Genomic DNA, 27,444 nt, shown 5'->3' with positions numbered 1-27,444 from the left:
TTCGTAATAAACCCGTGAAAATGACAAATGAGATACAATGAAATATATGAAGTTCATATATTTTGTACTGCGGTATGAGATATATTACTTCATATATTTTGTACTGCGGTATGAAATATATTACTTCATATATTTCATTGTATCTCATTTGTCACTTTCACGGGTTTATTACGAATCAACTTTACGGCCTGCTCCCAGTTGGCTTGTTAGCTCAATTGGTAGAGCGCTGCACTAGTATCGCAGAGGTCAGTGGTTCGAATCCCGTTAAAGCCTGTTTTTTTTTTTTTTATTTCAGGTCTGATTTTCGCTATTGCTTAAATAGCGCTATCTACTGCGAGGATCGTGCATCATATGTATCTAATACCGCAGTACAAAATATATGAACTTCATATATTTCATTGTATCTCAGAAATATATATATAATCAAAAAAATTAGTAATCAATAAACTAAATATATAAGCATTGTCGGGAACCGTGAACAATGCCTTATTTCGTTTAGTTTTTATTGTTCTTTGTTGTGTCTGAACGGCCGGAAATGACTTCACTCAATTTCCCAGAATGTACTTTGTACTCCTAGGTATCACGTAGCTGCTTAGTTAAATATAGCGATCCTGCATGCGCTCGTGTCGGTTGATGCTGCAGTTAAGCCTGGAGTTTAAGCGGAGTGATTCTTAGAATAAAGGAGCTGATTAATTAGGAAACGTGTTGGTGCGTTTTTGACAAGCATATCTATATACATTAAAGGACTATTTACATGAGAAAACTAAAAATTGAAAAAGTTCGACCATTAAAAAGATAAAATAGATAAAAAAAATTTAAAAAACATCTAATCTATGACGAAAAGGAGTGGCATGTATAACCTTTAAATGCTAAATTTTTTATGTCTTTCCGAAACTCTGTTATAGACGGCATATTTAGCAGAGTTTGATAAACTGTTCCAGTAATGTGAAACTTTTGAGGTTCCTACATAGCAAATGCTGTCAGCTGATTTTATGTCACGGATGAAACAGGTCTTTCTCACAAACCTCAGTAAGTTCAGGCAATCCCGGAATTTCAAGTCTCCATCCTTCATCGTCAGTGAGATGGAAGTGGAATTTATTTAGTTTATACATCGCCATGGCGTCGATCATCTTTAGAACCTCGCTCTTAGGCATAAAGTTTCGCCCAACGTCAAGTTCCATACCACGATACTCGTACCGTGGTGCATCGTTTATAATCACGTTAGGTACTAGGCCATCTGGTTCATTTAGACTAAGCAGGGACTGGATTCCATAAAAGACTCCTGTTGGAGAATTACCAATGATTGAGATGCAGTGCTTACTGGAGTCAACCTGTAAACTGTAGGCTTCTTTGCTATCGGATCTTACACCACCGATTTTAACTTCACCCAGCTTTAGCTCCAACTTTCGAAACGCACTGAAATGTTCCAGTTGAATACCAAGTTTACCTGCAGAATGTAATGCGCATTTAAAATATTTTGTTAACTTTGAGAGTTTTAAAGTTTGGGGTCTAAAAGGAGGAAGCAGTTGAGATTGAATGCCATCTTTCTCGTGTTTTGAAGTTTCGAGTTTAAAAATTACTACATTACCCGCCAAGAATCTGGCTTCTTTCTTCAAATCGGCACCTGCCACAATCGACCAGTCACCAGTACCAAGGTTAATTTTTTTCGTCTCATCAAGGCCGAGAATCTCCTGTGGACTGGGAATAATTAACTGCCCAGGCTTTTTTAAATTGTTTATGTCGTTCATGGTGTATCGCTTTTGGGGTGTGTACGGGTTGTATTTGTCAGATGGAATCCGTTTCCATTTTTTCGGCGAGTTAAACGGACCGACAAAAGATAAATCTTCGCCGGAAGTACTGGTGATTGTGCGGGCCTGCAATCCTTCAGCGGCGATATACCAGTTCGGCATAACATCCGTTCGTGCTACGTTCCAGTTCTCCGCGTCGAAATCCACTATCAAGGATTGGAAACTAGCCAAACCCGGGAAGCTGGCAGTTGGTTCAAACTTGTGTTGACAGCCATTTATATGCGTTACTTTGATGCCGTGACCACCAGGGATAAGGTAGCCACTTGGATTGTGCTTTGTGTGAGCTGGTTCAATTATCCGGATGTGGCAGAGATAAATAGCCCATGGTCCATTGGGAATTGCTTCAGAACCTGAGTTTTCCAGGGTCATGCGAACGCGGTATGACTTCCATGTATCTTGAAAGTTGTCGATGACATCATAGCGAATGCCAAGGTTGGCTGCGATGTAATCCAACGTCGTTTGCTCCAACTTTTGGCAGAGGGCTAACAAAGACCAGAAATGATAGCATAAATCTTTCTCTCTTAAATACTTAAAATTATCTAACTTACCTAAACTGTCGTTGAAATAAGTATACCTTAAACTGTCATTGAAATAAGTAAAAGAAAGAAAATTCTGACTAGACACCGTGTGTGATGCCTCAGAAGGATGGTTCTAACTTTTGCATTCCTCGAAAAAAAAGAACCCGGCTTTGCTTACCACTTTTATCTACTTTAAGCATAGTTGGTATCATTAAGGACTGCTCTTTTTTAGCGTTAAAGTCAAGTGGTGACCACAAAAAAGTCATGAAAATTTTCGTGAAAAGGTTCTGATCTCAACGAAGGACTATACTAACACATAAAAGAGAATAAAACAGAAGGAAAAGGTTCTTCATGAGTGGCTCATGAGTAGCCCAAACTAGAAACACTAATCTTTCAATGCACTTAGGAAACCAAATGGAAAATTCCAACCTTGTGCGATTAACCCCAGAAAAACAGCAACGGCAAAATGTCTCTTTCGAGTTTCCATGTTATCTAACCAAAGAATTCAAAGACTAAGGATGTCAAGACGATTTCCCTCATGTAATGTAGGCAGTGGAAAACTTTACACCTGCAGCAACGCTTAAACGTGTCTCTGTTGCCTTTATAAGCTGAGTAAACAGTCAAACACAAAAGAGCGTCGATAGGTTTCTCCAATTTGGACGTGGTGGGGGGGGGGGGTGGGGCAGAATAGGAAAGCACGACAGGTTGTTTTGTTATTACAAGATAATTTGGTTTTATCAACTGCGAGTTGATACTGTAAATTGGCCACAGTAAAGCATTTCTAAAGCTAACGTTTCGAACGTTAGCCCTTGGTCAGAGAAAATTTGGTATCATACTTTATCACTTATTTCGCGGAGATAAGAGGATAGTCACCTGCCGTCTACTGACCCCCACCATCCCTTCCCACTCAATGTGTTTTTATGATGATGTCTTTTCTCTTGTCACTGAGCATCGATCTAACATCTAAATTCTATTAGCTTTGGCAGTATTTTTTTCTTTTTGCAGCGTCAATGACAAAGCAGAATTTCACATGTTATTTATTGACTCCAAGCGACGGGTTTGAGGACTGATTGAGAAGAGATCGTGGAATAGATGAGCCTAGCTCTTCAGAAATCTTCAAATATGTTTAATGATATTGATGGTTCTGCACACTTCAGTGTGATATAGATATCAACGGTCCTCTACAACTGTATTATAGAAGTGTTATTTGATACTCACTATAACAGAGAGCTTGAAACAGTATCACATCTGAGCGGCTGTATTTTCTTTTTCCAGAAAAATACCCTCGCTGACAATGTCCTCTTTTTAGAATGATCATGTCACTTCCGTGTATTCACAGTTGAAGGGGAACATTTTCACAGCAAGTCATCTTGTTGACACAGCCAGACAGATGAACATTTTCATCGTCCCTGGGGACCGTTTCGAGAAAGTCCTGGTAACTAACGGGCCCGTAAAGCTGTTCTGTTTTCATTAAAGATGGGGATTACAAAATTTTTTTGAAAATAATACAATAAAATTATCGGCTAAGGAAACAAGATAGACTGGTTTGAGTGCCAAAACCTGCTTTTCTATCCTTTAAATTTTGATTTCAAAACATGGCTTTGGGCCCGTTAACTTACCGGAACTTCTTTCTCTTGCAAAACACAGCTTTATAACTATTTCGTTTTCAATACGGTAGTCTTACGGGAGAGTATAGATTTCATTACAAGCTTTTAATGAATAAGTTAGATTGAATAATTGAATAATGGTCAGGGTAGAACAGAAATTACAAAAAAAGATAGCAAACAATTCATTTCGACAACAATTCCGCTCATTGTCTCGCGTGAAGTTAAGTTTTGGGAAAAAGTCGGCCGAGTCAAAGAGCGGTTAGCTGTTACGTTGCTGAAGAGCGAAAAAGGGGAAAAAATTCGTAGAGACGTACCGCTCGGTGTTTGTATCTCTGCGCAAAGTTCCCAGATATAAGCTGAGGTCTGCTTTAAGAGGCAGGCATTTATCTTGGGGTCATTTTCTATATCCAGCAGTGAGTCGCCAAAATTCCAAGCTGTGTGGTCCGCGCTTTCCAGCGCTTAGCAGTATTCTTTCCAATGAAAATTACAACATTTTGTATCCATAGTGAGCAGACTTTGAATTAAATGGACATAACACATATTAGATTATTCCTTAAGACGATATTTTTCTGCACTACTTGATTATTTTTTAACATACCATTTAAAAACTTAAAGACAATCTTAAGCGTCAACATTGGGCAAGTACTCAGTCAGCGAAATTCCTTTTAACCAGTAAGTTTAAACTGAGGCACCATGCCATAGTTGGTTCCTATTTCACCCTTATAAAATTCTGCTTTGCTCTTTTATGGTTTCTGTGCAGAACTAATCTGCAATGGCCCTTTCACTGGATTCCCCCGATCTATTGTTAATTAAACGGCTAAGATAAGTCTTCTCCGGTAAGTCGAGAGGCTAACAAGAATATCAATTTCTCGCGCGCGAGGTTTATGCTTTTAAACTTGAGCAAGCCTACGAAACGTGCAGTGATTTTTTTGAAGCATGCGCCGTGACGATTGCCAAGTTTTAATTATAATTTGAGCAGCGTTTGCCAGTATTCTAATTGGCATGAGCTCTATCGTAAATCATGGACTCATAAACTGTATACACCGCTTTGTTTTTCCTCAATCATATCATGGTAAAACCCGAAACATATGTCAATGTCCGAAGTCATACAAGTATCTGGTTAGCATTATTTAAAGGAGTTTAGAGTCTTAAAACCGCACTAATTGGCTCCTAAACTGTATACAATACATTACGACATGCGTGGAGTACCAAGGAGGATTAATTATCAACGGTTCCGGTGTAAAACTCTGCTTTCGTTCATCTTGGTTTTGAACGTGGCTCTGTTCGTCGTATTCAACGGCATTGTTATTCTTTACAGGGATCCGTTAGGTGAGTATACCACAGGCAAAACATTTGGAGTGACTGATGTTCTATTAAGGTTCTGTTGCACTTTTTTAAAAGTGCGGCTATTAAAAATTACATACGTTGAATATGAGTATGACCACGAAGAATTAGATTAATCTTTCAGCTATGCTAAAGCTTTCTCCGTTTATTATGGTCCTATTGATTTAAACATTTTAGGAGTGTCCTTTGAGTGAAAAAAGTTGAACAACAACGGGTACTTTTGAGCTCGTCTTAGGAGCATCGTTGTTTACGTTTCATCTCTATTAGCATAAACGATTCATCGCCTATAACACAACAAAAGGACATTTCATGAATCGATTCCATCGACAAAACCACCATTCTCCGAAAGTCTCTCTTCAATAATATTTATCTGTTCTAGTAAAACGATGATAAAGACTTGAAATTTTATAAATTATTACGAAATGATCAGTCTCTTTTAACATTCAGAAATTTTTCTTTCACCCATGTCTGACATTTTCTCAGGTATTCTACACAAATTCTTTGATGCGGTCACATTTCGTCCGCAATATTAATTATGAGAATCAGTGAATTATTTAATCAAAGCAGTGAACTGTAGAAACTTCTACCAATTTTTTTTTTATTTATTTTTTTTTTATCAAAACCAGGATGATATTGTGCCGGTGAAGTTGGGAAGCCCTCTCAGAGAACAATGCATACCCTAGGGAATGAAAGCGTCACCATTAGTTATCAGACCAAACAAAGTATTCTCCATGACTCCGTAACGAGAATTGATTGAATGACATTCTGCAGTGAATGATGATAAAATGTTCATTTACAATTGGTCTACATTTGGTCAGTCGATGTTTAATTAGTTTTTATTTGTCATGTTTTTTTTTCGTATCGTTTTCGGAAAACGGCCAAAAAACAGCAAAGAGGAAGAGGATTCGTTTATGTAGAGTGAGTCATCATTAATCGTTAAACGATAGTTACATCCTCTTTTTTCCCTCTGTTTCCCTGATTTTGAAGATTGTACTTATTTTAGAATATTGTTTGCAGATAGGGATTCTACTGATTTTGAATTTCAAGTTTTAAAGAGTGAAAAGTCCCGTGAAAATCATTGCTCAGAGGAGATTGAAGAAAATCTGGTGTTTAGCAAAGATAAAATCACACCTCCAGATAAGGACGAAACTGAAACTTTGCCGATTAATGTTAGAGATTATAATGATGACAATGACGACGATGATAAAAAAGGTGACGCCAACGACGTTGAAATCGACGACGACGAGCGTAGCAAGGAGAATGATAATGATGAGGGTGATAATGATGAGGGTGATAATGATGAGGGTGATAATGATGAGGGTGATAATGATGAGGGTGATAATGATGAGGGTGATAATGATGAGGGTGATAATGATGAGGGTGATAGTCATGGAGAAATAGAAGAAGAACAACAGCAGATAAATGTAAAGGAAGAATACGAAGAGATAGCAACTGTCTCGTACAATACTCCGCAAAATAAGCCTCTCGAACAAGAAAAAGGAGGGATAGAAGGCAAAGGAGATAAAGGAGAGGAAGAAGAAGAAGGTAAAGAAAAGGAGGAGGATGAAAACAAAGACGTTAAAGAAGACACAACGTTTGTCCCAGATGATACTCAGCGAATTTACCTTGGTGGTCAACCAAGTTTTGCACTGGACCAAAACGCGATAATTCCTTCGCACTCGCCCACCGTTGGAAATGTTTATCCACCAACAACGAAATCTTCAAACTATATTCCACTAAATGCAGAAATTACTACAACAGAGGAAGACCACCCACCTGTGAACAAACTTGCTTTTGCCACAGCAGAGCCAATGACACAAGAAATCTTGGACAGAATAGCAGAAGATATGGAAGTCCGTTTTGAAGTGTTGGAGGATATAAAAAAAGCGAAAGTAACTTTACGAAATAAAGGAATGAAACCAATTAATGCAAATCGGTGGTCTATCCATTTCTGTGTTACAACTGGAATGGAACATCGCCATCTTGTGCACAAGCCAGAAGGCTACGTCCTCCCGAATCAAACGTCAATTAAACTCACACATTTTAATGGTTGTGCTTATAAGTTAGAGCCCACGAAGGACTTCAAGGCTATCCTTCCAGGAAACTCGCTAGAGTTTACGGTGAACATCGGGCCAACGATTGCAAGGAGTGATTTGGGACCGCGATGGTACGTTGCTGCGGTAGGTTTGCAATCAAAGGTCATTTCCAATACTGCTGGTGAGAGTCTGGACTTTGTCCTCCTTTCGAGAGGAAAGAGACCCTGGGATAGGTTTAGACATAATGATGTGGAAGATCTTGGAACGGCACCTCTTTTGGTGATTCCAACGCCTCTTGAGATTTTAGGATTGAATGTTTCCAGGAAGATCCACATTGATAACGAGTGGATTGTGGTTGGAGAGCTTGGATTAGAAAACGAGGCAAAATTTCTTGCAGGTAATACGCGATTTTATTGTCTGGCGAGCGTGTTTTGTTTGGTTTAGCTTTGTGCTAGTAGAAACTCTAAAATACCAAATAGTTAAAAAAGGAGAAAAGGCTAGTCACAAAAAAGACCAGATCTCCTTTGATCCAAAATTTGCTTCTTTGATTCCTCATACTTGGGTTATATAAGGAAAACTTGAGGTATCACATAAAGCTTAGCATATTTTAAAAGTCAGAAGAAAGTGTTTCAAAGTTTTTTACCCCGTGTGATCCTCCGTGACATGGGGTAAAATATTTACAGGAGTTTATATTACATCTGAAGTAAGGCCTAAAACTGTTTTCAAATGATTATACTATCTTCAAGCAAGTTTTATCAGTTCTCTGTTAACCTAAATCAATTTACGAACCCATTGCTCTTTACAGATAAGCTACGATTGCAAAAGTTTTTGTCTCGAACAAACGACAGAAGAGTTATAAAGCTCTGGCGTAATGAGACACAATTTAAAAGAACAGAAGATGAGGGAAAAACTTCAAACCAGGCTTCCAGTGAATCATACCAGCTGATTGTGGATGCAACTGAGGAGTTAATCACCATCACAGGAATTGGAAATGCTGGTGTGTTCTATGGTATCCAGACTCTCCTCGCTCTCGTGAATGATCAAGGCTTGGTCCCCCAGGTCTCAATCGAAGATTCACCTCGTTTTCCGTATCGAGGGTTGATGGTTGACGTTGCTCGCAATTTTCAACCAAAGCAGGAAATTATGAAGCTTTTGGACGTCATGGCGATGTACAAGATGAACAAGTTTCATTTTCATCTCTCAGATAATGAAGGGTGGAGACTGGAAATACCGGGGATACAGGAGTTGACTTTGGTAAGGAACTCGTCATTTTCTATCACCTGGGAGGAGGGGAGGGGATGTTAGAGGATTTTGGCTGTGTCACGACAAATCTTTTCCAGTTCTCGATCTCCTCCGTTCCCCCTGATATCATGTGATCTCTCCCAAAATCCTCACCCCCCCCCCCTCCGGCGATAGGTGATAACTGATCCCTAAGTAGTATAGGGCTTTCTCAAAATGACTTCATAAATATCTTCCCATCAAAACTGTAGATTTTCCCCCGCATTAAAGCAGTCCTGTTACGATATTTGAGTCAGTAATTTAATGTCCACGATAGAGCGGAACCTCATCTATAAGTACCGTTGTAAGTTCTAGCAGGCATGCTATTCATTCTAATATGTTGACTTTTCCGCAGTTTAGAAAAATTCAGGTGAAGGATTAACTTCCATTATTTTTACTTTGAGGTTGGTGGTAAAAGATGCTACGACGAGAAAGAAAGAACTTGTATCTTATCTCAATTTGGGTCAGGCCCCGATACCACCACTTCGGGAACTGGGCACTATTCTACTGAAGACTATAGGGAAATTCTTCGTCACGCAACACAACTTCACATTCAAGTCATTCCAGAGTTCGACTTTCCAGGTCACAGTCATGCAGCTATCAAAAGCATGTTATCTCGGCACGACAGACTGCTGCAGGAAGGGAAGGAGAAAGAAGCGAGGATGTATCTCCTCAACGATTTTAGAGACGAATCCCGGTATCTTTCGGTGCAAGCATTTACCGACGAAACCGCCTCTGTTTGTTTGAACTCAACTTACGACCTAATGGAGTATGTCCTACGAATGTTAGTTAGCTTGCACAGCGATATTCAACCGCTGACCGTGTTTCACTTCGGAGGAGACGAAGTACCCGGCGGGGCTTGGCAAAAATCACCCGAGTGTGAAAAACTAGCTGAGACCTTAAACATTAGATATCACACCCCTCAAACGCACCGTCTACTAAAGGGATACTTCTTGAAGCGTATATCGAATATCACGGCGAAAATGGGAATTGAGTTGGCTGGCTGGGGAGATTTCTTATTCGAGCGGAAAAATCGCACGGTATTACCGAGGGAATTTTTCTTTAACAAGGAAGTATACTCATTTGCATGGAGCACCACCGGAGCTTCAAGAAATAATCGAGAAGTGTCTTCGATGGCTAATCACGGTTATAAGGTGGGTGTTTTCAATTGTTTTTTCAACTCTATTTTTGCAAAAAAAAGACAGAGCTTTTTGTATCGAGAGCGGTTCATCAAAACGAAGTTAGAGACACTCTGCTCGACGGACCGAGGATGAAAAAAAATCCTCTTGGCCGGGGCGTTAGGCTCTCGTTTAAGAAGTCTGGGAAGTCTGGGCTCCAGCTCTTGTAGGTCGCTGTGTTGCGCTTCATCTCGACCAGAAGGATAGATGGGTAATGGTGAACTATTATTGAAACGTGACGAAATGCAAGGGGGTAGTGGTGTGACAAAAAGATCCTTCCTTTGGGGTGGGGTTGGGAGAACATAAACAATGCAAAAAATGCAGTTTGAAAAAACTGGATTCTTTTTATATAGTATAAACTTGACATGTTTTGTTTATTATACTTGATAATATTCCTTTTAACAAATCAGTAATAAAACTGGCCACTGTCCCAAGGAAGTAGCTTGCAAAGTAGTAGCTCCCAGCCTGTTCATTGAGGCCCCAGACTCGATATTTTTGATCAGGCTTTCATTTAACGCTTTCTTGAACTATATTTCACCTGCTGCGACTATTTATCATTCATCACCTACAAATCAGATATTATTGATATTATTAATATTATCAATCATTATTATTACTATTATTAATATTATTAATCTTATGTATTTTTTGTACGCTTTAGGTTGTATTATCAAACCCTGATTACATCTATCTTGATCATCCCTACGAACCTAACCAGGACGAAAGAGGAAAGTATTGGGCAACCCCTTATTCAGACACTCGAAAAATATTCAGCTTCATGCCCGATAGCCTCTATGAAGACATCGATCAGATACGAAACTGTACTAAATTAAAGGGTTTTGTGGACGGACGAAGAAATGTCTTAGGTGGGAAGGCTTATCTTCAATCACTAACTCTGTTATAGACTCGAAAATTTCAAATCGTTCTCCGTGTTTATCTGATAGGTGTCGAGGCAGCAGTCTGGGGCGAGACGATAAGAACTTCTGATCAAATGTTCGGCATGTTGTTCCCACGCCTTATTGCGCTAGCAGAACGGGCTTGGCACAAAGCACCATGGGAAAACATAAGCAACAGGCAGGTACAAGATCGCGAAAAGGCTGGTGACTGGGTGAAGTTTGCGAACACTCTTGGTTATAGAGAGCTGGGTCGGCTTGACAAAATGAACGTTAGATACCATTTGACACCACCAGGAGCAAGGTAGGAATAAACTATGGCCAGGCAATACCGAGAGAAGATTACTCTCTGGTACTGAGTCTACTACATCAGTAGCTGGTCTAGAATTCAATATCCATTCCTCCTTCCCTTCGCAAACAGGGCTGTGTCTGTCTGCACTTGTCTGACAATACTCTTTACTGTACTGTACTATACTTGTCTGCACCAAAATTCTTGCAACGGGAGGATCGTCTACGTAATTGATAAATGCAAGTAAAGGGGGTCGAATGTTACGAGAGAGAGGAGGGGGGAGCGTAAATAAGTGGAAATGCAATTTTCTACAAAAAATCTACTGTTATCTGATTCAAAGTTTAGACCCCTTCAATCAAAACCCGTTTGACTCTCCCTGCATATAGGTCTTATCTGAGGGTGAATCTCTTTTGAGGTATTGTTGGATAACTCCAGGGGTCGGTGATCTAAAGAGGATCTGAAAACAACCATTCTTTATCCGCGAGTATATTTACGACTGGGAAAATCTCCTCGATAACTCATCTCGTACTTCTACAGCTTGGCAATCAATAGCTATCGTGGTAGTGAATATGCGTTACCCCGAATATCATAGTGGAAAACTTTTGAATGGAAGATTTATCACCCAAATTAAGTCACTCCCATATGAATCCAAATGATACATTCTAGATTGGTAGGTAAGAGGCTTGAAGCCAGAGCTATGCTGCCGGGCCTTCGAGTTGAGTATTCTACAGACAAGGGAGTCACGTGGAATGACGTCACATTTGAAACAGAGGTTGACGGGAGAGTTAAGTTGAGGACAAGGTAGGCGCTAGATGGAATGGGCAATATGTTTATACTTGTGTCCATTACATATCATCAGATTCAGAAATAAAAGAAGAGAACCGAATATGAAGATTCTTGACGATTAAGTATCTGCTTGAAAAGTGAATTCCCTTGTTAAAACATACACCTTACAAAATTCAGGATTCCTATTTAGGAGGGTAGATCAGATATACATATTCAATTGTTTGTAAGGCAAAAACTGTTAAGAAGTGTCTGTCTTTTACGTGCTGACTCTCGAACGAGCTTGAAAACGAAGTAAATTTACCAAGAGAAATCAAGGATTACTCATTTTTCTTGTCTTTCAGATCAACTGACAACAAAACCGTTAGTAGAGAAATTGAGCTTCAACAAACGACACCGACACAGGCACCGAAAGCAGAAACCAAAATTGGGGGTAACACCGAGAGTAAACGAGAGCAAGAAATAGAAAATAATCATATGAACGTTAATGATAACGATACCAAGGGCAGCGACAACGACAACGAGGGCAACGAAGGTAACAATTCCGACAAGGAGCCCGATAGAGACATCAGGGAAAAAGAAAGCGATAATGAAACAGATAACTTGAACAACGAAGGTAACAATTCCGACAAGGAGCCCGATAGAGACATCAGGGAAAAAGAAAGCGATAATGAAACAGATAACTTGAACAACGAAGGTAACAATTCCAACAAGGAGCCCGATAGAGACATCAGGGAAAAAGAAAGCGATAATGAAACAGATAACTTGAACAACCATAGCATCGACAACAGTAATGAGAACCATAGTGATAACGATAATGATAACAATGATGAAAAAAAACCAAAAAGATGAAAGCAGAGAAAGTATGTAAACACAGAATACATAACAGGAGATATGGCACAAGATCGATAGCCCTGGAATTAAAGACATTTTTCATAAGTTGTGCATTGAATTTTATCGTAACCCTTATTGCAAAATGGCTGCAGCGCCCGTGGGCAATATGAAGCGAATCCTGAGGTCTGATTGGCTACCCGAGCGAGCTTGATGGGCCCATCTTGCTTGCTCAGGATTTCTTGCTTTGAACCCGCGCAAGAAAAAAAGGGGGCAAACGGACTTACAAAGTTCGTGGCTTTTATACGATGTCAGCAACGAAGTCGCAAAAAGCGGCAGAAGATAAAATAAAAGACATAAACGACCTTCATGGGTTTATTGTGCTACAAACACAGTTGGCTTTCTTTTAATTTTGAATAAGTCAATCTAGATTCTCATAAAAGCGAAATATTCTTGCAATACATTAATTATAAAACCCTTTATTATCCAACTACACTTCGTCGAGTACAAACAACGCCATAGACGAGTACAAATATCACGCGGTATTTGCACTCTAGAGTACCGGTTAAACAGGTTTTCTCGCATCGCGCTAGCGAAGAATTGGATTGTAGTTACGAAAAAAACAAATGGCGGACAATTTGAATCATATTTCCGACAATGAAGAGTCAGAATGGCTGGCAAATATAGATCCAAGTTTATTAGATGAATCGAACGAAGAAATACAGCTAGACGACAAGGAAATTTTTTCATTTATTGAAGAAAATAGAAACAGCAACACGGCAACGCGCCAATTCCGTTCCGCTTCGCATACTTCTGTCACGTACTCCCCGTAAATAAAAATATCCGCGAAATTCGCCCGCACTGAAATAAAAGTTTGGCGTGTTGGATAATAAATAACTTATTGGACTTTTAGTTGTTATTTGTATTTTGACGAGCCCTTCGGGCTCGTCAAAATACGGCACAACTCGTAAAAATACTCGGTGATACTACTCAACAAAACGTCCAATAAGATATATTTTTGGACCAAGCTTGTTCGGTCAAGATGGCAGAATATCGGCCTCGTATTTCTTTGCGTCTTTATGGACCTCGAGTTCGTCTCGGTCTATAAAAACGCAAAGAAAGAACGGCCAATGTCCAGCCATCTTGACCTCACGCTTCAATAATCCATATATATTACTCGGCACTTTGTTTCGAAATTATTAGTCTACCAATAATTTTTGTTGCTTTGTTTCATTCAAGATGAAGATATGGAAAGTTTTAAAATTCCAACATCGAAAATATTGGTAAATATTTTACTGTTCCTTAGAATAAGATTTTAAACTTCTACTTCGTGTCGTAAAGTTACCTCGACTCTGAAGAACCAAGGGGTCATTTCTCAAAGGCACCGGTAACTTGACGGGTCCGTAAACTGACCCGTTCTGTTTTCTTTCAAGATAAGAGTTTCGAAAGTTTTGAATATTCTGCAGTAAAACTACGAGTTAAAGAAACAAAACGGACTTGTAAGAGTGCCAGAACCGTGATCAACTTCTCTGATCTTAAAATTTTGATTTTAAAACATTATTTCGAGCCCGTTAAGTTACTGGGACTTTTGAGAAGCGGGCCCCAGGACCCTGATGACAAACCGAGCCCTCTCGCATTCAGCGTTCTCTCTTTTGGAGCACTCAATTAATCACTGGCACACCTGGGATAATATTTATTTCCTATTATACAAAGGCGCGAATAACTTGCTATACAAACGCTCCATAGTGTATGTAAGAGGATGCCATGCCAACGACGCAGCGGGCGTAATTAGTCTATAAAAATCGTTTGGCGTCGATTGTCACCAGATATATTTTCTCACAGTTCATAGTTCGTAGTTTATAGTTCATAGTTCGTAGTTTATAGTTCATAGTTCGTAGTTTATAGTTCATAGTTCTACGGGTGTGATGAGGCAAGAATTGATCTTAACGGTTACGTCCACATCCAGAACATTACGATTACAATAACAGCGACAAGAAAGGAAAGATGCGAAGTCACAAAATAAGAACAGTTCACGGGATTTGGAAAATTTACCACAACTGCTCTGCTATGATGTCGGCCATCCACGGAACTGCAAGCATCAAACAAGAACATTAAAAACATAAATAAAATATTTTTGTTCAACCTCTTCAGCATAATCCATGGAAGTAATGAGTGGCAAAGTTGGAGGGAAATTCATGTCCCAGCAGAGAACAAAAAACAACCAGCAACATCCTTCCCGAAAATCAGAATACGTTTTACAGTACGTAGCCGTTTTTCTATAACCTTCAAATTCAAAAGAGGAGAGGAGAGGTAGGGTGCTCAATTGACCCGTAACCCGTAACCACCTGTCACGGGTAAGTGTTACGGCTGTAATAGCGCTTCGACTAGTTGATTAATTTCTCCATTAAGTGCAAATAAAAGAACGACTTTTTGAGGAGGTAACTGACTTTTGTGTTGACTGTTAGTTGGTTCTAGTTTTAGAAACGAATACCCTGTCAGTAGACCACAGAATGACCAAACAATCGCTATGCCTCCGCAACGTTAAACATGGCCGCCACATTGAATTTGTAAATTCTAACCCAGGTTTCTCGCAGGTGTCGTCTTCCAACGTGCTAAAACATGGCCGCTGCGAAGCGAAAGGCCTCTTAGCATACTTCCTCCTTCCACTGAAGGCTTCGTCATTATCCCAGCAGTTGTCATAGCAACATCACCAACAACAAATCTCACCTTGTTCGAAGATAAATGTTTCCTCCTAATTTGGAAACATCTTCAACATTTTTCCACGATTCACCATCGGTTGAATACTGGAATTTAAGTCCTGGAAATGCATTCGTGATCTCAACTATGCCTTCGTCAACACTAAAGTAAAGGTTAAGCAAAATGTTAAATAACGTTAAATGTCAGTGTCGTTAACATCCTGTAAGAAAACAATCTATGAAAACATGGGCTCTCAATGAAAATATTAGCTGGTTCGCGCTAGGAACTGTTACTGGGAATTTTCTATTATCTCCTCTGCCCTCTGCCGTGCATGGGGCGAGAAGTACCCGTATGCTAAATAAGAACAACGTCGTGGGAAGGTCTAACTCGGAGAAACAACCCTCCATATTAATTTAGATGAGTCTGCTAACTCAATTGGCGGGGTTAGAAGTTGTCAAGCTTTAAGAGACCGGTCATAATTCATTACCAGCGGAGTGGGATGGGGGGATGTCACAATAAAATTTACCTGATCCCCCTAGGGCTCTGTAGTATCCCAATACTCCCCCTCGTCGCAGTCAATTTTTATAGGCCCCTCCCGTCTTATACTCTGTTAGCGACGATTGATCCCCACTCCCTTTCCTCTTGAAAACAGTGCGATACCCACGTGATCAATCGACTCTCCCCCCCCCCCCCCCTGCCTAGCCTGCAGTGCAGGCAGTTTTGGTGAGTAGAAAAGGATTTTTCTTTCCTCTCCCCCTCCCCCTTCCCCAATTTTTCTCTCTCCCTCCCACTAGCTTGGTAAACTTTTTACCTCGCCCCAACTCTCCACTGTTTTTCAAATTCAAGATGGTGGCCTGAACAACCGATGGGAATATCCACTCGCCCCGCCAAAATCCGCCTGCACTGCAAGCTACCCCGTGCCCGAGGCACTACATAATGATTGGTCCCTTATCGACATCGATGGATGTGCTACTTTGTGCAATTTGACGAGAGAAAACAGTAGTTCTCGAAAAGTGCTTTTTTTCAACACTCACAAAATTCAAATAACAAACGAACGTATCCCTTTTCAGTAATCTTTGATTCGTATCTGTGAAGCAAGTACATTGTTTTACATTTCTCAATATCAGCCTTTAATTCCTTATTGCTATATTTTAGCCTTGATAAATCTTACCTATTTCAATGCAAGTCAACAGATTTTTGTTATATAGTTTGTCTTGTATTTATATTTAAAATTTTCTCGTTGGCGACATATGGAAAAAACATAGAATTTTGGATTCCATTGTAACAAGATTTTAGCAATTGAAATAAAGTTAAGGCCCGTTTAAACGGTTTCTACATTTGCTTCAACATGCATTCAACACTTTGTTGAAACAAATGTTCGGTGCGTTTAAACAGGTCGTCCAACATTTTTGAAAACGTAAAACATGTTGAAAGCTTGTTGAAAGCGTGTTGAATCAAGTTTAAATCGGTTTAAACTTTCGTTCAATATCGATTCAACTTTTCCTTTGTAAGGCCTTTAAGCCTTAGAAAGGCCTCCGAAGAACTTTGTTTTTGCGTCCAACATTTGCCCTACATGCGTTCAACTTTTGTTGAACGCATGTTGGTCAAATGTTAAAACCGTTTAAACGGGCCTTTATAGTTTTCACAAGTACGTTGTTAATTAGTGTAAGGTTTTGCTTCCAATCAAAATAAAACACAAAGATGACGATTGGACCTCTAACAGCTGGTACCTTTAAAATATATTTAAGAACAGTTCGTGTACTCACCGTACTCCAGGCGGTTTCAGGTGATAAACAACACCCATCTTGTCTAGTCGACCCAGTTCACTGTACCCGACTTTGTTTGCAAACACTTTCCAGTCTTCCTTCCTTTTGGCGTCTCTCTCTTTTTTGTTAGTGATCCTTTCCCATGATGCTTTATGCCAAGCACGTTCCGCTAGTGCCAACAAACGAGGGAAGATCATGGAGTACATTTGGTCAGAGGTTCTTACTGTTTCTGTCCACAGATGGCCTTGCATTCCTAAATTGATACCAAAAACAACAAAGACAGATCCACGATGTGTAAAGTCAAATAAATCTAGAGCAATATTTGCTCGTTTGTTATTGAAACTCTTCAAATATCGGGACGAATCTTAAAAGTTCAAACTTACCTACAATATTTTCTTTCTTCTTCAAGTCAGGGCAATTGTCAGCATTCTCATCTTCAGCATTCTCACATACTTTCGCTTTAGTCAGCGGTTCACCGCTTCTCTTAGTTTCTATATTCCCATACAGGTCATCCGGAAGAAAACCAAACGTTTTTTGAGTATCAGTGAAGCGTGTCGCCCAGTAGAATCCACGCTCCTCCGGGTCAGGTTCGTAAGGGTGGTCAAAATACAAGTGAGTGGCCTGGGACATAATCACCTAAAAAATTGGATAATCAATAGTTGCACATAGAAGTGTTATTAAGAAAATTTCGGTTTCTCTCTTGCTTTGGTTTAAGGAAAAGATCAATTCCACGGATAAAATTCATTTTAAGTTAAAGACGGATAGTTTGGCTTCTAGCAGGCGAGAGAGAGAGAGTTGCAAAATTGTTTGGAGTTCAGATTTGTTATCCACTATATTATCTTTTTTGATATCCTTAAAGGTTTTTGACGAGCTTCGAACAGTTACTACTCAACTGGCTGATTTTCTGTGTGTGTTCAGTTAACACGAATAAAGGAATGACATGGCTTGGCGAACATGGTTTGGTCGAGAAGCAATTTTGGAGCCGTCCCTATTCCAACCTAGATTCTCCCTTGTGCACTGTACTCGACTACTTTCACAGCAAATAACATTACCTGATAACCAGCGTTTGCTAGGACATAAGCTCGTTTACCACTTCCCCACTCCCAAACATTGTTCCATGTGTAGCCATACACTCGATTATTCTTTATCAACCTCCTGGCATATGGATCATTTAGATGGCTCATCAGGCCATCTTCCCATCCCGCAAGATCAAGGTTGTGATCGGCAGTTATATTAGAGACGCGCTGAACAAAATATTCTTTCAATTTTTCCACGATATCATCTCCAGATTTGTTGAGTCCCAGGCTCTGCACAAGTTTTTCACACTCGGTGGAATTGGTCCATGCACCGCGAGCTACCTCGTCTCCTCCAAAATGGAATATGGTCAGCGGTTGTGTATCTTTGTGAAAGCCAACGACAGCTTTAACTAGATCGGATACAAAAGTGTACGTTGACTCCATACAAGGATTAATGGCGTCGCCTGTATAATGTTGAATGGAAAGATATTGCGATGTGTCATTCATATCGTACAGGAGATATTTTTCGGCTCCTGCCTTATCTCCCTGGGCTAATAATTTGTGATATCGTGCCTCCATTGCTTTAATGGCGGCATTTCCGTGACCTGGCATATCGAATTCGGGGATGACCTGGATATGACGAGCTTTTGCATATCTAAGTATCTGCTTGTAGTCGTTGACCGTGTAGTGGCCTGATCCCGAATTAGACGGGTTAGGGCCTGAGCCGAGTTGTGGTAAGATGCACCGGGTACCTTTCAAATCAAAACAACGTTTACTTCCCACCTGAAAAAAAAAAATAAACACAAACAGTTTAACAAAAACTAGCTGTGGTAGATTTCAATTTTGGTTTTTAATTGGTTTATTGGCCATTGCAGATATTCTCACATACAGTGGACTTTTTCAGCGAAATAAACAAAGAATTCATTAAATGAGTATCGAGATTGTTAGAAAATTCTAGGGGGTATCTTAAACGAGGAAGTTATTCTAAGCCGCCAAGAGTGTTAGAACTCCACCTGAATGGAATACGGATACATCACAGGTTTATCACCTGGCATGTAGTATCCAGGGCTTCTCGAACAGACGATTTGCCAGGACTACTTTAACCTCCCGGGCGGAGAGGGGATCTATGACAGTGCATTGTCTTGCCAAAGTAATGACCCCCTAGTGACTCGGTCAATACTCGAGATTACAAGATATGCTTAAACCCCGCTTAAACCCCACTAAAACCCCGCCCCCCTTCCCTCTAACCCAAATTCAAATAGGTGTGAGAAAGTAGGTTGGCACTAAAAGACTCATTGCACATTTATCTTTCACCTCTGTAAGTTCTGGGATTTCCGGAATCTCCAGTCTCCACCCTTCGTCATCAGTGAGATGGAAATGAAACTTGTTTAGCTTGTACATCGCCATGGTGTCTAATAACTTGAACACGTGATCCTTAGCTACAAAATTACGGCCCACATCCAGGTGTAAACCACGATAAGAATACCTTGGTGCATCCTTAATGGACGCTTTAGGGACCCTGCCTTCAGAGTTCCTTAAGGCCAAAAGGGTCTGTACGCCATAGAACACACCCGCTGAGCCCTTGCCTGTGATAGTGATGAGTTCCTTGGATGAGTCTACTTCGAGACTGTAGGACTCATCTGGGCTTGGAAACTGCTGACTGTCTTTTGCAGGCACAGAAATATCTCCTTTGAGGAGCTTTATAGCTTTAGTGTCTTTTGGTGTAGAAGTCGAGACCTTGAGACCGAGCTTGTCTAGAAAAACAAACAAACAAACATAAAAAGGATTGACATTACAGAAAGGTTTTTACTTTATCTTGTTCCTCTAATTTATAGAATACTGCTACGACAGATTCTTGAAAGTTGAGCAATACAAGGATTGAATGGCTTGCTCTTGTTACGCCAATGAACATTTTCATGTAAATATGTAACGAACATATCAAGTTGTAAGCTCAATTTCCAGTCGCTGTTCGGAAATCGGAGCCCGCGCTCCTCCTTCCCTCCTCCTCTTCGCGGGGAGGAACGAAAAAGACTGGACTTCAGAGAGCGGCGGAAATCGAGCCTAAACAAATGGTGGAGGAAAATCATGAGAAGGGTCCTGACAACCGCCAAGTGTTTCAAAATAAAATGGCAGTCAAGCAACACAAATTAAAAGTATGATTATCATAACATAGAAAAAACCAGGAAAGATTTATTACTCGACGTTTCGGGGTCATCATGACTCCATTATCAAGAGACTAGTTTAAAAACATGCAAATAAGGAAAGGTACAAGAATAGCATAAATTAGACTGAACGGCTTAAACAAACACCTTGGCGCGGATGGAATCCGTTTGCACGTTCAGTGTTGGCTTACGCATGCGAATATATTGTTTAAGCCGTTCAGTCTAATTTATGCTATTCTTGTACCTTTCCTTATTTGCATGTTTTTAAACTAGTCTCTTGATAATGGAGTCATGATGACCCCGAAACGTCGAGTAATAAATCTTTCCTGGTTTTTTCTATGCCTTTGCTTTAGCAAATCCCTGCTGATCAAGTGATTATCATAACATCTTAAGATCTTTATGTAAAATAAGAAAAACTATATATCTAAGGTCAACCCTGCAACCCACTACTCCATCTGCATCTGTACCACCCACATTAAGGAAGGGGAGGAAGAGGGGGAGGGGGAGTAGGAAGGAAATAGGTTGTACAATAACATTTCTGGATGTAAAATTCAAGGCTCTTTTATTTTACTTCTCAGACTCGAGGACAAGAGCCAAATCATAAAACTGCATTAGCGGTTGCTGAGGAAAAACGTAAAATGTTACGATCACACTGACTGAGAAACCCCTTTATAGCCGAAGTAGTTAATGGAATTCGGCTTTGCCGAAAGAAACCCTCGTCAACCACTTTGGTACTTATTACAGCCTGGGAAAAAATGACGAACCACCGCCCTAAATTTCACCTCAGTAATTCCATGTCTTGACAAACAGTTCGAGATTACCTTACCTTCTTAAGAATCTAAGACTCCGTGCGAACCCTGTATGACATACCTTCAAGAGGGGCAGCTTCGTTCTCGAGTCCTGCCTGGATGTAAACTGTCCACTGCGAAGTAATTTTTACACCACTCTCTTCATCCAGTGTGACCGAGACAGGGGTTGGAATGACGTCATAAGTGGCACCCATTAAATCCGAAACAAAGTCTTTTTTGTAACGCTGCTCAGGCGTGTAAGGATTGTATATGTCTTTAGTAGAACGCTTCCATTTTTCTTTGGTGTCAAAGTTCCCCACAAACTTCAGCTCTTCGTCGTTTGTGTTCTTAATAACACGCGGGCTCAAACCTTCAGCGGTTATGAACCATCTTGGCATGACGTCAGTGCGCGCAACAGACCAAGCATTTGCCTTGAATTTGAATGTAAGAGAATCGCCGGCTGCTATCTCTTTGAAGTCGCTCGTTGTCTCGAATTTGACAAGGCACCCGTCGATATGGGTAAATCTGATTCCACTGTTCCCTGGGATTACATACCCCGAGGGGTTATGCTTCAAATACCGTGATTCCAGCATGCGAATACTACAGAAATACACAGACCAATTGCCGTGTTCAATGGCAGTACTCCCTTTGTTAGCAATAGTTATTTGTGCCAGGAATACGGGAGTTGATCCATTTGGAACCTTGATTAGGTTATTCAGCACTTCGTACCTTATTTCCATATTTGAAGCCAGTTGATTGAGTTCATATTGGGCAGAGCCTTACAATCAAAAAATGAAAAAGGCAACAGTCACAGCAGGTAAAAATATTTAATGTATTCATCATACTTGCCTAGCAATTTCCAGCATTCCTAAGACTTTGTAACATTTAAAAGAACCCATGTATGGCGATTCAAGCGATAAGAGCTCCGAAAAAAAAAAAACAAACAATAAAAACAAAAAAAACAGGCAAAAATTGCGCGTAAGGGAAGGGAGGGTTGGGGTAGTCTCCTTCGTAGTCCCGCTATTGGTTAGGTCCATCACGTGAGAACGCGAGGTTGATTTGAGGGGTGCAAAAAATAGCGACTTGACAGTAATAGAAAACGATGTCTTGGAAATTAATCTTAACCAAAAATTTAGAATTACCCATTGGCGTTGGTAAATGTAGCAATTTACTGGCAAAGAGATTTTCTTTACTAAACACGCCGAACTGCTAACATTTGAAGGTAGACTCCCGCCATTAATGGAGGAAATTATCGGACACGAATTCCGAAGATTGGTATCACCTCGAACTTACATCAGTGACCACAACATGAACTGAAACTTTGTAAAATCGATCGTCACGCTTCGTGATTTAAGCATGACCGAAGACATTACGCAATAATCTATAACAAGGAAAACAATGATTACCAACAGACGAGATTGGAAACAATTGCTCTGAATTTCTCTTGTCAGAATTATGATAAAACGAAGAATACATCATTTTCTCACTAGTCTTAATATAGCAGGACAAAGAAAAATTGAAATTAATGGTTAGAACCGGAACGTACAGGATTTATTCCTATCACATCACACTCTGGAATGTGCAAATATTTAACTCTTCCGACTTACGGCTTTAACGAAACGAAACCGAAATCAAAAGAAAACTGCGCAGAAGAACTGAAACATTTCGGATAAGCGAACAAATTCGAATAAGCACTAACCAGTTCAATTACACATAAGATTTATCAGTTGTCCTTTGTGGCATGATGTTTGGGAAAACCGTAGATTACCAAGCAATCAAGCATCGATCTAAGTGACCGCTTCACTGACGTGTGGAAGTGTGTTTAGAAATTCGAGGTGTGTAGCAATTTCGAAATGCACCAACAAAGAATTAGACAACATCTGATATCCCAATAAAATTTAGAGCTAAACTAGATCCACTTTGCGGTCAGATGTTCTAACAAAATCATCGAGAAACTCATATACGAGCTGAGACAGTACACTAACTTGGATCACCAAATAATTCAGTAAAATGCAAATTGCTGGCAGGATTTCTTACAGTGAAGCCTATCTGAAAATGCACAAAATAATCACAGAGGAAAGGTTTTGATTCTCCGTCCAATTTGTGTTTGCTGAGCAGTATCTTTAGCTAGCGCTACAGTCAATCCTAAATAGCATATGGGGACAAAACGACACTTCAGGAGTAGTTACGGGCAGCTAGAAATGGATGAAACTGCATTAGCAGCCTCACTAACCTGCAGCCACATGCAGAAAACCACTCATGAAGAACAACAAAACAAACGTCATCTTTTCTTTTGGCCAATTTTGCTTTCCCTCGAGCTGCACAGGTCCGAACAAAGAAATACAAATAATGGGGCAGATCACATTTCACGGACACATCTGTCCATTTATCGTGGATGCATTAATTACCTGTCACGCTTGGCTTGCCGTAATGATGATGCCTTGTAACGCGAAACAAAAATCTTTGTGACTAATCAATGGAGTTAACCCACCGCTTCAGAATTTGACATTGGGGAAATTTGTACAACCTTCATCCCAGACAAAGCGGGGTAAACATAAAAATGAAAATTTACATTTACACTTCTCAAAATGCTTATCGTGATGACGATCATAGAAATTCTGCTGATACGGCTGCATGCACGTGTTGCGTGCCTGTAAGAACGGTTGCAATAAACTTTAGAAAATATTCACAGAACGATAAAAGATTACAAGACTACAGAAAATACATTGGGTACTCTCCACTAACAGCAACAGTTTTAGGAACAACGTACCCTGTTGTGGGTGGAAATATAGTGGCTCGACAACAATTGGTATGTTTTGTAAAACACATTCAAATATTCTAGCAGTTCATCTGAGGAGTTACTGGGTCCAGTTCAATACAACTGCATTCATGTCACAGTATATAGATGTTTTTCACATCATGCTGACATCAGCTCTGAAAAATTGTAATAATTTTTGGGCTTACTAATTGCAATTTATGTGTACTCAGTAAATTGTAAACATACACACATCCACATTAATACAATCTATTAGTTTATCTGAATAGCATTGCGGTAATTTTTAAGCAAGGAGTTTTCACTGTAAATTGCAATAGGCCTTTTGCAGCTAAGCCATCACGTGACCTACTTTTCATGAAATTATGGGTTATAACTTAGCCGAATTCAGAAAAGGAAAAAGCATTTCGAAAATAACAAAATGGCAAAGTTTGAGGCCTCCATTATTCAAAAATGAGATTTGATGACACTCTGAATTTTTTAATAAATAAGAAGGTTTATATGGAAAAAGTCGCTGGAGAGCAAGGCCTTGCTCTCCAGCAACATTTTCCATACAAATCCTCTAAATTTTCCGAAAGTTCAAACCGCTGTAAAAACAGTGCTCTGTAATTCCCGGGGCCCAAACTTGGCCGTTTTGGTATTTTCAATATGCTCTTTCCATCTCTGGTATTCTTCAAGTTGTATCCGATAATATATATATCTAAAATTGATCACGTGACCCCAGCTGCAAAAGACCTATTCTGTGGTGTGTAAGTGATGAGAGCCCTCACCTAATAAGGCACCAATATGGCCTTGATTAAATAATTGTCAAATGAGCACCCTAGGAGGATCAATTTAGTGACTGTGTTCAACAGACCTTTCACCAGTACTCTGATTTTTGCCTCTCTACCCAAGAAAAAAAAAAAAAAGCAATAATAGACCCACATACAAAGAACAATTATGAGCAAAATATTGGATTTGCCATTAGTTTTACAATCCAGTCCCTCTTAATCTTTTGTACTGGTAATTGGTAGATTTAAAAGTGATTAAGTGTTCTGCATTTGACTTGGAAACAATGGAACATAACAGAGAAATTCCTATGAGTCACAAGCCTATTGAATGTTTTTTGCTGAATGTAATGTCCTAAATGCAATGCTTTCAATAAGATTTGAAATAGGTGGCTACCTCGGTACAACACCCGCCGGAAAGAGACTTGATTGCGACTTAGCGTGGTGACTGTGACTTGAGCGCGGTGAAATATACCGGGCGATTCACAACAGAATACCCGCCGGAGCTCCGGCGGGTGCCGGGTCTTATTGAAAGCACTGTAAATGTCATGTAATCTGAGTCTGCCTATCACTGGAACACTTCCTCAACAAAGTGGTTGGGGACTAGTGGATGAGTATTCTGTTGGTTTAAGCATTGAGGTGCTAGCCACAAGGAGAGCTTGCGCAAGGGCTACTGACTAACAATCTCCCCCTATACCATACTGTCTGTCAAACTTTCAATTTTGACAAGTCATAGTGGCATATTTCTGAACTTTTCTACCACTTAGTGCCCTCTTGCCAGCCTGTATGACATAGCAGGCAGGCCAATGAGTACTAAATATTCTAATTAATTGTTCTAGCTGCCATATCAGGTTAATTACCTAAAAATTCTTCACAAGAAGGGGGGTTGAGTGTCCCAAGTACACTCTTGTCCCTGCGGTAGGATTTTCTTGATCATTCCGAATATTGAGAATATCATCTGGCCACAAAATATGCCTGTGTTGAAAGCTCACATCCTGTGCATTCTTCCCATCTTCCATACCGATCTAGCCTCAACTCTCCTAAGCTTATTACCCCTTCCCCTTTTCCCTTTGCTCACAGACATCTAAAAAGCATGAAAGTGGGTGACAACAGCTAAGACAATTATTGAGACTTGGAGACCCACTGAATTTGACAAAACGTTTCACTACACCAGATGCCCACTTGACACCATTGGTAGTAGCTAGCACAGCAGCTGATGCCACTCAAAAGAACAAGTATAGCAAACACAAAGTAGAGAGAAAAAAAATTTTAAACATTAAGAAGCAGCATCTGATTTATAAGCAGAGAACATGACTCAACAACAATTACTACATTTTAGGTGCAATGCAGATGTGAAATAGGAGATGAGTAAACTAATTATAAAATAAAATTTCTTGCTTGTTAGTAGAAATTTGGTTTTCATAAATTTTTTGACGTTATATGTATCCTAATCAACAACAACTTTCGGTTTCTGGTTTAAATAGCCTTTCACTGCATGAAGCAACCCCTTCGAAATTCAAATAGCGTGACCTACGTGATGAGTAGGCACATTTTGTTTCCGTCTGCACGAGAACGGTTTTAACTTCAAAATAGAAAAGGCTTCAAAGTAGAGATCTCTTGGAAGAGGCGGGATTCTTGGAAAAACACATTATTTCTCATTTATGAATACGTCGCGATTTTATCTTTGAATGGAGTCTCCATGTACTCTGGAAAAATTGTGAGAATATTTTGACGCCGACACTTCTCCAAAAATTTCAAATTTTTTTAGCCATACACCTCTTAATATTCTTAGCGTTCCTTCCATCATACTACTGCAAGGCTTCAGCTTGAGTAACAACTTTCAAACTTCGAGGATTTTAAAGAGAAATGAGAGACTAAGAGACTATAATTATCGCAAATAAACACAGATGATGTTTCGAAAGCGCATGATAAACATTTTGCAAGACCCTCAGCTTTGCAAGGTAACCCTTACCACCCCTGAAATAAAGAGATTGTAAGTTCTGAAAACAGTGAAAATTTCTGTGAGGACTTTGTGGTATTGCAGAAGGGAGGAAAAAATGAAACAAAGGCCAGAAACAACGAAATAAAGCCTTACGAAAGCATTATGGACTTTAAACGTCTCTCGACGTTGTCTCGATCGGAAACGAAATTGGTACATAATCCTTGACTTTCCCTACCTCTTCTACTTTAGTCTCGCTTTATATTTTTAAATGCTATTTTGTGAAAAAAAAAGGATAAAACTTCGAATTTCCTGAATTTGTTTGTGTTTGTTGTGTACCCTACATGGAAATTAGGGGCTACTACGTGTTGCCTATCTTATATTGTCACGCCGCGTGAATCTGCAACTTAGATAATATTAAAAAGGATTGTCGATAATTTTAAATAGATCTCTCAGCTACGGTTGTTTGCTAAATTCTCAACCTAATCAGGTGGTTTACTAATCGCTTACCTTTTCCGAAGAGATATTTGGCGGTCACGACAAACAGAACTACGATAAAAACGACAAGAATCGATCTCCTGATTTTACGAGGAATCCATTTGAAGGCACCTTTCGATTCTCGAGCCATCACAGATAGGAATGATACACTAGGCGGCATTTTACAGCCCAGGTACAGAATAGATTCCTTCGGTCCATTCCCCGATTCATTGAAAATAACGAAGTGCAGTCATGGTGCCCATGTGCTGGTTACTAAGCCCAGTCTCTTTGAAACTTTGCATTGTTAGCGTGGTGAGGTGAAGCGGTTTTGCACGAGATATTATTTTTGTCGTGCATATGGTTACGTCCCGGTCGAAATGACCTTCTTCTTCAGTACGGTGAAAGAAAACCTAGAAAATTCCTATTAAGAACAAATTGCATGAAAAACTTCGTGCACACTGCACCTCTTGTGCAATAAACCTGAATAACCAAAA

General features: G+C 39.8%; 3 protein-coding genes across 4 annotated transcripts in view; 1 reads left to right on the top strand and 2 right to left on the bottom strand.

The window, feature by feature from the left end:
* The window catches only part of LOC148739987 (uncharacterized), a 9,618-nt gene extending 6,726 nt beyond the window's left edge, over positions 1 to 2,892 (bottom strand). The window contains exons 1-3 of the mRNA XM_088748030.1: positions 2,756 to 2,892; positions 1,589 to 2,290; positions 1,026 to 1,447 (exon numbers count right to left, since the gene is read on the bottom strand). Coding sequence (XP_088604156.1) covers positions 1,026 to 1,447; positions 1,589 to 2,290; positions 2,756 to 2,813 — 1,182 coding nt within the window. The 5' untranslated portion in view covers positions 2,814 to 2,892. The remainder of the gene's footprint in view (positions 1 to 1,025; positions 1,448 to 1,588; positions 2,291 to 2,755) is intronic.
* Positions 2,893 to 4,936: 2,044 nt separating this feature from the next.
* LOC111336384 (uncharacterized) lies at positions 4,937 to 13,319 on the top strand. Its single transcript, XM_088748656.1, has 8 exons — positions 4,937 to 5,262; positions 6,295 to 7,710; positions 8,119 to 8,567; positions 8,996 to 9,745; positions 10,431 to 10,635; positions 10,714 to 10,966; positions 11,618 to 11,752; positions 12,079 to 13,319. The coding sequence occupies exons 1-8, from the start codon at positions 5,130 to 5,132 to the stop codon at positions 12,584 to 12,586; spliced, it is 3,849 nt and encodes a 1,282-aa protein (XP_088604782.1). The 5' UTR covers positions 4,937 to 5,129; the 3' UTR covers positions 12,587 to 13,319.
* Positions 12,925 to 27,377, bottom strand: LOC111336392 (uncharacterized). Of its 2 annotated transcripts, none has more exons than XM_022942472.2 (8): positions 26,984 to 27,377; positions 21,077 to 21,772; positions 19,359 to 19,798; positions 18,081 to 18,827; positions 17,412 to 17,664; positions 17,029 to 17,281; positions 15,293 to 15,424; positions 12,925 to 14,654 (listed from the first exon to the last, which is right to left on the bottom strand). In XM_022942472.2, exons 1-8 carry the CDS (start codon positions 27,129 to 27,131, stop codon positions 14,516 to 14,518), a joined length of 2,808 nt encoding a protein of 935 aa, XP_022798207.2. In that variant the 5' UTR covers positions 27,132 to 27,377; the 3' UTR covers positions 12,925 to 14,515. The 2 variants fall into 2 exon arrangements, with proteins under 2 accessions (XP_022798207.2, XP_022798208.2); XM_022942473.2 differs by lacking the exon at positions 26,984 to 27,377 and adding an exon at positions 23,228 to 23,547.
* Between the last annotated feature and the right edge of the window lie 67 nt (positions 27,378 to 27,444).

This window comes from Stylophora pistillata, chromosome 2 (genome assembly GCF_964205215.1).
Source record: "Stylophora pistillata chromosome 2, jaStyPist1.2, whole genome shotgun sequence".
Classification (NCBI taxonomy): Eukaryota; Metazoa; Cnidaria; class Anthozoa; order Scleractinia; family Pocilloporidae; genus Stylophora; species Stylophora pistillata.
The sequence above is the reverse complement of the archived record's forward strand: the minus strand, read 5'-3'. Positions and strand labels throughout refer to the sequence as shown.